Genomic DNA, 13,316 nt, shown 5'->3' on the forward strand with positions numbered 1-13,316 from the left:
TGCTAAGCTTACGACTCGAACCAAACTACTCTACCTGTATCGTCATTCATTCATTCGACCTAAATTGTGTCTCATATTAAAATGGACCAACTTTGTTTCGATTTGGCGGCCTAAAACTTTTCTCTCCCCTTGAATTTCGAGTCTCAAATTTCAGGTGCGGCTTAGATTCGGGAAAATTTTTTTTCCTTGATTTCGAGTCTCATTTTTCAGGTGCGGCTTAGATTCGAGTGCGGCTTAGATTTGAGTAAATACGGTATATAAATGACCTAGTAGATAGTGTCAGAAGTTCCATGCGGCTTTTTGCGGATGATGCTGTAGTATACAGAGAAGTTGCAGCATTAGAAAATTGTAGCGAAATGCAGGAAGATCTGCAGCGGATAGGCACTTGGTGCAGGGAGTGGCAACTGTCCCTTAACATAGACAAATGTAATGTATTGCAAATACATAGAAAGAAGGATCCTTTATTGTATGATTATATGATAGCGGAACAAACACTGGTAGCAGTTACTTCTGTAAAATATCTGGGAGTATGCGTGCAGAACGATTTGAAGTGGAATGATCATATAAAATTAATTGTTGGTAAGGCGGGTGCCAGGTTGAGATTCATTGGGAGAGTCCTTAGAAAATGTAGTCCATCAACAAAGGAGGTGGCTTACAAAACACTCGTTCTACCAATACTTGAGTATTGCTCATCAGTGTGGGATCCGTACCAGATCGGGTTTACGGAGGAGATAGAGAAGATCCAAAGAAGAGTGGCGCGTTTCGTCACAGGGTTATTTGGTGACCGTGATAGCATTACAGAGATGTTTAGCAAACTCAAGTGGCAGACTATGCAAGAGAGGCGCTCTGCATCGCGGTGTAGCTTGCTCGCCAGGTTTCGAGAGGGTGCGTTGCTGGATGAAGTATCGAATATATTGCTTCCCCCTACTTATACATCCTGAGGAGATCATGAATGTAAAATTAGAGGATTAGAGTGCATACGGAAGCTTTCAGACAGTCGTTCTTCCCACGAACCATACGCGATTGGAACAGAAAAGGGAGGTAATGACCGTGGCACGTAAAGTGCCCTCCGCCACACACCGCCAGGTGGCTTGCGGAGTATTGACGCAGATGTAGATGTAGATGTAGATGTTGTTCAGTTGTTCCAGTCTGGGATGGTACTGGATGATGAAGGGGACACTACTGGCTGGTTCTTGGGGATGGTACAAGTATTGGGGATGTGGGGGGAAATGGCACGGGAGATCTATTTGCTGACTAGGTTTGGGGGTAGAGCCTGTCCAAAGTCCTTGGTGAGACCCTCAGCATACTGAGTAGAGGAGTTTTTGTCACCGCAGCTATGCTGTCACTGGGTGGCCAGGCTGTATGTGAGAGATTTTTTGGTGTGAAAGGGATGACAGCTGTCAAAATGCAGGTACTGTTGGTGATTGGTGGCTTTTCTGAACTGTACAAATAGGAGTTGTCCTTGCAACACATTCTCCACTCCTGTAATTCTCCCAGCCTCAACCTACAGTAACGTACCCCCACATCCTTCATCCAGCAGTTTCCACCCCCTCTGTCTTATCATCTCCTCATTTACCACCCTTTTTATTTGCAGCTGTCTGCCAATGCATCTGCCTGTATCTCCCTGGTCCCCTCCATTTTTGCTACTTTTTTCCCACCTTCCTCCCTCAACCTCCTGACACTGCACCTGTTGGCAGTCTAGTCCCCGCACACTCCACCAGACAGCATTCATCTCTCTTCCTACCCTGGCAGTCACCACGTGTGAATGAGGTGTGCTTGCTTATTTGTGTGAATGCTGCATGTCTCTCTTTCACTGATGAAGGCTGTGGCCGAAAGCTTTGTTTAAGTGTCTTTTCCTTACGTCTGTCTGAACTTTGCTGTCTTCTTTGTGTAAGTAGCAATCTGTCTTTTCCTACATTATTGAGTTATCATTAATATAGTTTACAATTTGTTTTTAATGTGCCCACTGCAGTCTATATGTTATAAGTGCTGTAATTCTGTAAGATAGGCAACTGTTCCTATTCCATTTGAGAATACCTTAGAAGAAAGCAGGGGTATTGTCATTGTCATCTTTAATATGGAGATAGAGGAAAGTTCTAGTTATTAATATCATATAACACAACAGAATATTTTTGTTTTAACATATAGTTTTGTTTTAATGTATAATACATATGTTAAAATACTAATTAAAAGAAAAAACTTTGATTTTTAAGGAGACTTTAGTGAGGTTTATAATTTATCCTTGTTTCGGCATATTTTGTAAGTATTTTTCACAAAAAGTCTTTTGATGGTTTTCATTGTCATCTCTGTATTTTCCCAGGTGTCCAAGAATCTTTGATATCCTGTGTACAAGACAACAACCAAAAGACAGTGAGTCCGTATTTGTGTGACAAAGAAACCAGACCAGAAGTACTGATACGAACATGTAATGATCACCCTTGTCCTCCACGATGGAACTATTCTGACTTTCAGCCTTGTTCAAAGCCATGTGGCATTGGAATAAGGACAAGAGAAGTTATGTGCATACATGAAGTCACAAGAGGTGGAGGAAACACTGTGATAGTGCCTAACAACATGTGTCCACAACCACCTCCTCCAGACAGGCAATACTGCAATGTCTTAGACTGCCCAGTGAAGTGGCACACAAAACCGTGGTCTAAGGTGAGTAAGCTTCTTGGTTGTAATCTATGTAATTTTCTCTCATATGCGTTATGGCAAACTTTCATATTAAAAAAAAAAGTTATAAACTCATTTGCATTTTATATTCTACCTGTCTCTTACTGTGGTGTTTGGCTGAATTAACAAGCAAAATTTACATAAATCTCAATACCAGAGAAGGAAAGTTGCTACTTACCATATAGCGGAGACGCTGAGTCGCAATAGGCACAACAAAAAGATTAACACAATTGTAGCTTTCGGCCTTAAAGGTCTTTGTCAGCTGTAGACACACATACACACACGCGCGCGCACATGCGCACACACACACACACACACACACACACACACACACATATCTGCAGTCTCAGAGAGCTGAAACCACACTGCGAGCAGCAGCACCAGTGCATGATGGGAGTGGCAACTGGGTGGGAGTAAGGAGGAGGCTGGGGCTGGGGGGGGGGAGGGGGATGGGGAGGTATAGTATGGTGGGAGTAGCGGACAGTGAAGTGTTGTACTTTAGACAGAGGGCAGAAGAGAAGGTGTGGAGGGGTAAGTAGCAGAAAGGAGAGAAATAAAAAGAAATTAATAGACTGGGTGTGGTGGTGAAATGATGGCTGTGTAGTGCTAGAAAGGAAACAGGGAGGGGCTGGATGGGTGAGGACAGTGACTAATGAAGGTTGAGGCCAGGAGGGTTACAGGAATGTAGGATGTATTGCAGGGAAAGTTCCCATCTGCACAATTCAGAAAAGCTGGAGTTGGTGAGAAGGATCCATGTGGCACAGGCTGTGAAGCAGTCATTGAGATGAGGGATATCATGTTTGGCAGCAAGTTCTGCTACAAGTTGGTCCACTTGCTTTTTGGCCACAGTTTGTTGGTGGCCATTCATACTGACAGACAGCTTGTTGGTTGTCATGCCTACATAGAATGCAGCACAGTGGTTGCAGCTTAGCTTGTAAATCACATGACTTGTTTCACAGGTAGCCCTGCCTTTGATTGTATAGGTGATGTTAGTGACCGGACCCCAATCTTTTTGTTGTGCCTATCGTGATTCATTTCAGCATCTCCGCTGTATGGTGAGTAGCAACTTTCCTTCTCTGGTACATTCCATCCTGGATTTTCCATTGTTTGACTACATAAATCTCATAATTTTTCAGAATTTTATTAAATCTACCACATATATAAAACTGTCATTCACAACAGCATATACCAGCAAGTGATGTTACAAAGGTTATAAAACTCTGATCACAAAAAATTAAAACAATCTACATCTACATACATACTCCGCAAGCCACTGGGCAGTACATGGCAGAGGGTACCCTGTATCAGTAATGGTCATTTATTTCCTTTCCTGTTCCACTTGCGAATAGAGCAAGGAAAAATGACTGTCTTATTCCTCAGTATGCACCATAATTATTTCTTTTATCTTCTGATCTTCATGGTCCTCTAACAAGTCAGCTGCATAAGATGCATTGTTACTAACAACATCATGAACAGACATATGTACTGAGATGTGGTAGTTGTTTCATATACATGTTTCACATCTTAATTACATACTGTAGGGGAAAAAAAAGAAAAAAACAGAAACAAGATCATCAAGCTTCCTTACTCATTTCAGTTCATTATCCATTTGACTATATGCAAAATGGCTGTGTCTCTTCATTAGTATTATGCTTATTAATCATTTCTGTGGTTGATAAGGTTATTTATTTTCACTAAAATATGGATTCAAATTGACATCTACATGGAAACGAAGTATTGCTTCTCAGCACATAGAGGAGGTGCTGTGTCACAAACAAGCACAATGAAAAAGAACACTAGAAATATTTTCAGTTTTCAAACAAACTCATTCTTCAGGAGCAGAACCCACACACACATGACCACTGTCTCCAGGCACTAAGGTATGACAATGACTACGACTGCATGTGAAATGAGCAGCACTCTAGCTGGGATGGGGATGGGTAGTTCGGGGGGGAAGGACGGAAGAAGGTGAGAAAAGGACTTGTGGGTATATTGGCAGGATAAAAGCCATGTGATTCCTGGAATGGGAGCAGGGAAGGGGATAGGCAGGAGGAGGACAGGAGATAATGAAGATTGTGCCCAGGGAGGTTACAAGGACAAAGTTAGGTTGTCATGAAGGTTCCCACACCTTCAGTTCAGAAAAAGAAGTTTTGAAACTTCCTGGCAGATTAAAACTGTATGCCAGAGCGAGACTCAAACTCGGGACCTTTGCCTTTCATGGGCAAGTGCTCCACCAACTGAGCTACCCAAGTATGACACACGACACGTCCCCACAATTTCACTTCCACCTGGAAAACTTCTGTGAAATTTGGAAGGTAGGACACAAAGTACTGGCGGAAGTAAAATTGTGGGGAGGTTGTGGGTTGTACTTGGGTAGCTCAGTTCGTAGAGAACTTCCCTGCGAGAGGCAAACATTCCAAGTTATAGTCTCGGTCTGGCACACAGTTTTAATCTGTCAGGAAGTTTCAAAACAGCATGCACACTCCACTGCAGAGTGAAAATTTCATTCTGGAAAAGTAGTTTTGTTGGGAAGAATCCAGATGCCACAGGTTGTGAAGCAGTCATTAAAATTAAGCACATAATGTTGGGCGACATGTTCAGCAATGTGGTGGTTCAGTTGTCTCTTGGCCACAGTTTGGTGGTGTCCATTCATGCAGACAGACAGCTTGGTTGTAGTCATGCCCACATTGACTGTGGCACAGTGGTTACAGCTTAGTTTATAGGTCACAGGACTGCTTTCACAGGTAAACTTGCCAGTGATGAGAGAGGAGATACCTGTGATCAGATTGCTGTAGGTGGTGATGGGAGGATTTTTGGGATAGGTCTTGCAGCTAGGTCTGTTCCAGGGATATGAACTATGAGGCAAGGGATTGGGAGTAGGGATGGACAAAGTTATTGCAAGGTTTGGTGGGCAATGGAATATCAGCATGGGAGGGATGGTAATGATTGCAGGTAGGATATTCCTGTTTTCAGGGCATGATGAGAGGCTGTTGAAACCCTGGCACAGTGTGTTGTGCAGTTGCTCCAGTCCTGGGTAGTACTGAGTCATGAGGGGAGCGCTCCTTTGTGGCCAGACAGTGGGAATATGGGAGGTGGTAGACAACTGGAGAGACAAGGGAAGAGGGACCTGCTTCTGGACAAGATTGGGAGGGTAATTTGGGTCTGTGAAGATCTCAGTGAGACACTTGGCGTCTTTGGAGAGGGGCTGCTTATCACTACTGATATGATGGTCACAAGTGGCTATGCTTTATGGAAGGGACTCCTTGGTGCGGAATGACTGGCATCTGTTGAAGTGGAGTTATTATTGGTGGTTGGTAGGTTTGAAGTAAAAAGAGATACTGATGTAACCATCCTTGAGATGGATGTCAACATCAAAGAAAGTAACTTGTTGGGCTGCTGAGGACTGGGTTGAGAGCATGGGGGGAGTTGTTTAGGTTCTGGAGGAATTTGGATAGGATGTCTTCATCTTCAGTCCCAATTGTGAAGTTGTCGCCAATGAATCTGAACCAGGTGACGGATCGGGGATTCTGGGTGATGAGGAAGGGTTCCTTGAGAAGGCCCATGAATAGGACAGCAAAGGATGGTACCCTGCAGGTGCCCATTGCTGAACCATGGATTTGTTTGTAAGTGTGACTTCAAGGAGAAGTGGAATGAATATGTATCACCATTTACTTGTCAATTGTGCAGTGAGCCAGTTTTACTGTCTCTCCCATGCACTATGTTCAGAAAGTAGGTAATAGTGATGGGCTGGTGACAGGATCCCGTAAAGTACATGCTTGCTGTAAACGAATTTATTCAGCACAAATGAGTAAATGAACACTTCATAAAATAAATTCTGGTTGTAGTGTCTATTACCTGGCTAAAGTTGTAAACGTGTTTGAACAATAGTTCCATTTCATCACTGTCACGAAGGTTATACACACTCCTCAGTGATTAGTGTGTCGACTGATTGCATGACAGTTGAAGAACAATGGATGTGTGACTGAAACAAAGTGAACTTTCTTCACAATCATGGGAGTGCTATGCACTTTGCAGACATGATGAAACGGAAATAAATATGAATGGAAAGTGCTAAACAAACTTTTGAATGCATTGGTAGGGAGCTCGACTCACATGGTCTGTGGTTCACAGAATTGGCCCCCCTGAATAAGTGTCTGCACAGTACCATAGTCCAGCTCACATTGTATGTTACTTTTTACTAACCCACACCTGTGTATGCCATGTGTGTTGCCAGAAGTGTGCACAACAGTGGATACCTGATGCAGTTAGCTTGTACTGACTGTGAGCATATTTGATCTGTTCTTGTCTTTTTGTGTCATGGTTGCCACAGGGATGTAGTTGCTCATGATGACCAGGAAAGAGGTTGAAGACTTTTAGTCTGCTGAGTGTTGGGGAGGGAGTGTTCAGTAATGGCAAGGCCATGGGCATTGAAGATATTAGCATAGACAGAGATGACATTGGCAGTGATGAGCATCAGGTCATAAAGGAACAGGAACTGTGGAGAGTCAGTGGAGGAAATAGTGGTGTCTTTTATATAGGAGAGTAAGTTATAGGTAGACTGAAGGTGTGGGTTCACAAGAGCAGCAATTCCCTCTGTGGGACCATAGGAATCAACCACAGTGGTGGTTCCGAGGTGGTTGATTTTATGGACTTTAGAGAGAGATAGAGAGAGACTCAGGCTAATGGTTCTGGGGTGGACCTAAGGATTTGAAGAGGGCTGGAGAACCTGGTGGAGTTCTTGAATGGGTTCAATGTGGAATAGTTTCTAGATGGGTATATCTGACCACTGGCAGAGTCATTTCACGAGGTAATGCCTGCAGTTCATAACCATAGAGATTAACAGTTGATGAAGTTGCTCCACCAGGTAATTCCTGCGGTTCATTACTATAGTGGTGGAGCCTTTGTTGGAAGTAGAATTATACAAGCAGGATCAGTTTTTAGGTGGTGGATTGTTGTTCCTTTTGTGGATCTGAGTTTGGTTCCAATGTTGAGGCATTTTGGGAATGATGTTGAGGCAAGGTTTGAGCTTATGAAATTGTGGAATGTTAACAAGAGGGGATTTGGAGGCAGTGAGAGTGGGTCATGGTTGGATGGAGGAATAAACTGAGTCAGGCAGCATTCAATATTGGTTTTGGATGGAGTCTGGTCAGTAGGGTTAATTGTGAAAAAGTGTTTCCACTGTAGGGACTGGGAGAAAGAGAGAAAGTCCTTAACAAGCCAGGTGACTGAATTTTGGAGCAGAGCAAAAGGTAAGGTCTTTGGAAAGGACTGATACTTTTATAGTTCTGAGGCTTTTCGAGGACAGCCCGATAACTGTGTTATGGGTCTGTTGAGGCTCTGGATTCTGTAGCGTGATGGGAGGGAGTTTTGGAGGGCGGGCTAAATGTAGCAAGTCTGCAAGGCAGGGTTTGGTGCCTCTAAGGAAATGCAGGTTGAAAAAAAAAAAAAAAAAAAAAAAAAAAAAAAAAAAAAAAAAAAAAAAAAATCTTCGTGGAGGGCAGGAGGGCAATCATTTCAGTCTGGAAGTTGGCAGGTAGAAATTCGGGATTTCCAAGTGAGTAGTGGTACAGATCTTTTCTACTTCATTTCTTCCCCCATTTTCTCTCCCTCCCTCCCCCCCCCCTCCTCCACCACCCACGCCTCCCCCTTTGCACAGCCTCCCAATGCTGCTCCTAGCAACCCTATCTGTCCTCACCTTGTCCTTCTACACTCCCACACAGAGCAAAAATATCTTCCCCCACCAATTCCTGGCTATACCTCCCCCTCCCGACCCAATGCCTCCTCCTTACCCTCACTACTGGCCCCAGCTATATTGCTACTCACAACAGATGCAGTTGCGGCGGGGCCTAAGTGCCCAAGGACAGTGACCATGTGTGTGTGACTTGTTGTGTAAATGTGTGAGAGTGCTACTGCTCAAGAAAGACTTTGTCCAAAAGCTGAAAATATTTCTGGTGTTCTTGTTTGTTGTGCCTGTCTGTGACATATTCAATAACCAGACTTGCTGTTATTGCAAGCATGTATGTTTGGGTGTCTGTGTGATAGTGCATATGAATGCACGTACTCTTACTAGAAAAAGAGTAAGAGCTCAAGAGCTAATTTTAACATTTTTCTGTGCTGCATGGCAGTCCTCTATAGGTTAGTGGTTGCTTTTCCCTTATTTTACATACTTTGCTGTGTTATCTTTACTCTACAGGCTCACACAGGATAACTTACCTGGAAAATCAGAAATAACTCTGAGGGAAAATGAATTTATGGGTAAAGTTAGGGAAATCTTGGGTAATTCTGAAAGACATGGATAATTCTGAGAAACTCAGGGAGGACCTGAACTATTCATTCAGGAAAATAAATGTACTGAGTCAATTTGTAACAAACCACTCTGAGTTTCTGCTTCAGAAACAGGCACTTGTGGAGTCATGTAAGCAAAGGTGAAGAAGTTCATTGGATGTGACCTATCAGCCAATCCCTTCTTTTACCCAAATGTGCTACAACTTTATTTTTTCACCAGTTTGATTCTCTGAGTATCACTGTTGAACATTATATCTGGAGTTTTGTATATATTTTGTTTTAAATTCTAGCTGAACTTCAAATAATGACTAACAAGTAACTATGTGTGAAAGATTGTAAAGAAAAATTTGCTCTTGCATACAAAAAAGAAATTTTGAAATTCAGCTTGAAAATAACTAGAAATTTCAGGGAAAAGTTGGTAGAGTAAGCCATAAATATGTGACACATTTCATTTCTATCCAGGGCATGTTGTCACTTTATTTGGATTCATTAGAAATGCTATTCTCAGGCCTTTACCATTTTCTCCTTCTATAACTATGAGATTTACATCATAGTGAGACAGAGAATCGAAATTTGGTATTGAATTTTAAGGCATAATCCTGTGCAAATATAGACTCAGATCATAATTTAGTAATGATGAAGAGTAGGTTGAAATTTAAGAGAAATACCAGGAAGCATCAGTTTAAAAGGAAGTGGGATACTGGCGTATTGAGGAGTGACGAAGTGTATTCCTAGTTCCCTGAGGCTGTAGATAGTGTGATAATGAATATCACAGTATGTTCTGCAGTTGATGGGCAATAGGCATCTGTAAAACAGGTAATCACAGATGTTCGACAATCAGATACAGATAACAGAAAAGTAAGTGTGAAGAAATTATAGGTAATAGAAGAAAAGTCAAGGCACTTTCATAGGATTTGTCAGCCTAAAAAAATGTTTGACAATGTAAAGTGAGACAAGATGTTTTAAATCATCAGATAAATTATGACTAATGCCCACTGTGAGACTGAACATCACCTCGTGGTATTGGGGGCAGATGACAAGGTAAAAAATAAATATAAGTAGAGCAGAGACAAATGAGGAACCAGTTCAGCAATGATACAGTCCACAAATAGGGAAATCTACTGATTCACAAAGAGCAGATTCTATGGGCTGGAGCCTGGGAATAAGCATCTGGAAAATGACAAAGCGGGTCAGCTGTTCATGTGCTACCGTATTGAGTATCTGTGACAACTGGTTGAAGGACAGTGAAACCCTGAATTGGTAACAAGCTGTTGGATATCCACACCACACCACACCATGGAACATGGAGCTTGGATGCTTGCCCACTCTGTATAGCAGGATAGGCAGCAAGCTGTGGCAGATCTGATGACAGAGTACAATGCTGGTGCAGGCACAAGTATTTCAGAGCACACCATTCAATGTACAGCATTGAGCATGCGGCTCCACAGCAAATGACACTGTCAGTTAAAATTGCAGTGAGCATGGGATCATCAAGATTGGACTGTGGTTCAATGGAAATCTGTTGCCTAGTTGGATCAGTCATTTCTGTTACTACACCAGGTCAATGGTCATGTCCGGATACACTGTCATCCAGGTGACTGGGTGCTCGAAACATGCACCATGTAGTGAACACAGACTGGTGGTGGCAATATGATGTTATTGGGGGAGGGGGGGGGGTTCCATGGAACATGTGGTAGTAATTGAAGACACTGTGATAGCCGTGGACTGTGTGAATATAATTGTAGACCACTTGCATCCCTTAATGCTTGTTGTACCCTCCAACAGGGATGATGTCTTCCACAGGTTTGTGTCAAGGCTAGAATCATGCTACAGTGGTTTGAATAACATGATAATGAACTGACATTGATGTTACAGCCACCAAATTCACCTGGTCTGAACATGGTGGGACAAACCTGCGATGGTAACAGGCACAAGCTCCATGCCCATGTACCAGTGGGTCATAATTTATGGGAACTACGTGTTGTTGTTGTTGTGGTCTTCAGTCCTGAGACTGGTTTGATGCAGCTCTCCATGCTGCTCTATCCTGTGCAAGCTTCTTCATCTCCCAGTACCTACTGCAACCTACATCCTTCTGAATCTGCTTAGTGTATTCATCTCTTGGTCTCCCCCTACGATTTTTACCCTCCATGCTGCCCTCCAATACTAAATTGGTGATCCCTTGATGCCTCAGAACATGTCCTACCACCCAATCCCTTCTTCTAGTCAAGTTGTGCCACAAACTTCTCTTCTCCCCAATACTATTCAATACTTCCTCATTAGTTACGTGATCTACCCATCTAATCTTCAGCATTCTTCTGTAGCACCACATTTCAAAAGCTTCTATTCTCTTCTTGTCCAAACTATTTACCGTCCATGTTTCACTTCCATACATGGCTACACTCCATACAAATACTTTCAGAAATGACTTCCTGACACTTAAATCTATACTCGATGTTAACAAATTTCTCTTCTTCAGAAACGCTTTCCTTGCCATTGCCAGTCTACATTTTATATCCTCTCTACTTCGACCATCATCAGTTATTTTGCTCCCCAAATAGCAAAACTCCTTTACTTCTTTAAGTGTCTCATTTTCTAATGTAATTCCCTCAGCATCACCCGACTTAAGTCGACTACATTCCATTATCCTTGTTTTGCTTTTGTTGATGTTCATCTTATATCCTCCCTTCAAGACACCATCCATTCCGTTCAACTGCTCTTCCAAGTCCTTTGCTGTCTCTGACAGAATTACAATGTCATCGGCGAACCTCAAAGTTTTTATTTCTTCTCCATGGATTTTAATACCTACTCCAAATTTTTCTTTTGTTTCCTTTACTGCTTGCTCAATATACAGATTGAATAACATCGGGGAGAGGCTACAACCCTGTCTTACTCCCTTCCCAACCACTGCTTCCCTTTCATGTCCCTCGACTCTTATAACTGCCATCTGGTTTCTGTACAAATTGTATATAGCCTTTCGCTCCCTGTATTTTACCCCTGCCACCTTTAGAATTTGAAATAGAGTATTCCAGTCAACATTGTCAAAAGCTTTCTCTAAGTCCACAAATGCTAGAAACGTAGGTTTTCCTTTCCTTAATCTTTCTTCTAAGATAAGTCGCAGTATTGCCTCACGTGTTCCAGTATTTCTACGGAATCCAAACTGATCTTCCCCGAGGTCGGCTTCTACTAGTTTTTCCATTCGTCTGTAAAGAATTCGCGTTAGTACTTTGCAGCTGTGGCTTATTAAGCTGATTGTTCGGTAATTTTCACATCTGTCAACACCTGCTTTCTTTGGGATTGGCATTATTATATTCTTCTTGAAGTCGGAGGGTATTTCGCCTGTTTCATACATCTTGCTCACCAGATGGTAGAGTTTTGTCAGGACTGGCTCTCCCAAGGCCGTCAGTAGTTCCAATGGAATGTTGTCTACTCCGGGGGCCTTGTTTCAACTCAGGTCTTTCAGTGCTCTGTCAAACTCTTCACGCAGTATCGTATCTCCCATTTCATCTTCATCTACATCCTCTTCCATTTCCATAATATTGTCCTCTAGTGCATCGCCCTTGTATAGACCCTCTATATACTCCTTCCACCTTTCTGCTTTCCCTTCTTTGCTTAGAACTGGGTTTCCATCTGAGCTCTTGATGTTCATACAAGTGGTTCTCTTATCTCCAAAGGTCCCTTTAATTTTCCTGTAGGCAGTATCTATCTTACCCTTAGTGAGATAAGCCTCTACATCCTTACATTTGTCCTCTAGCCATCCCTGCTTAGCCATTTTGCACTTCCTGTCGATCTCATTTTTGAGACGTTTGTATTCTTTTTTGCCTGCTTCATTTAGTGCATTTTTATATTTTCTCCTTTCATCAATTAAATTCAATATTTCTTCTGTTACCCAAGGATTTCTACTAGCCCTCGTCTTTTTACCTACTTGATCCTCTGCTGCCTTCACTACTTCATCCCTCAAAGCTACCCATTCTTCTTCTACTGTATTTCTTTCCCCCATTCCTGTCAATTGTTCCCTTATGCTCTCCCTGAAACTCTGTACAACCTCTGGTTCTTTCAGTTTATCCAGGTCCCATCTCCTTAAATTCCCACCTTTTTGCAGTTTCTTCAGTTTTAATATACAGGTCATAACCAGTAGATTGTGGTCAGAGTCCACATCTGCCGCTGGAAATGTCTTATAATTTAAAACCTGGTTCCTAAATCTCTGTCTTACCATTATATAATCTATCTGATACCTTTTAGTATCTCCAGGGTTCTTCCATGTATACAACCTTCTATCATGATTCTTAAACCAAGTGTTAGCTATGATTAAGTTGTGTTCTGTGCAAAATTCTACCAGGCGGCTTCCTCTTTCATTT

The 13,316-nt window shown here is 42.4% G+C and overlaps 1 protein-coding gene across 1 annotated transcript in view; it reads left to right on the top strand.

The window, feature by feature from the left end:
• Positions 1–13,316, top strand: part of LOC126088470 (protein madd-4-like) — a 474,106-nt gene that overhangs the window by 233,950 nt on the left and 226,840 nt on the right. Inside the window, exon 11 of the mRNA XM_049906612.1 lies at positions 2,321–2,661. Coding sequence (XP_049762569.1) covers positions 2,321–2,661 — 341 coding nt within the window. The remainder of the gene's footprint in view (positions 1–2,320; positions 2,662–13,316) is intronic.

This window comes from Schistocerca cancellata, chromosome 6, assembly GCF_023864275.1.
Source record: "Schistocerca cancellata isolate TAMUIC-IGC-003103 chromosome 6, iqSchCanc2.1, whole genome shotgun sequence".
NCBI classification, from domain to species: Eukaryota; Metazoa; Arthropoda; class Insecta; order Orthoptera; family Acrididae; genus Schistocerca; species Schistocerca cancellata.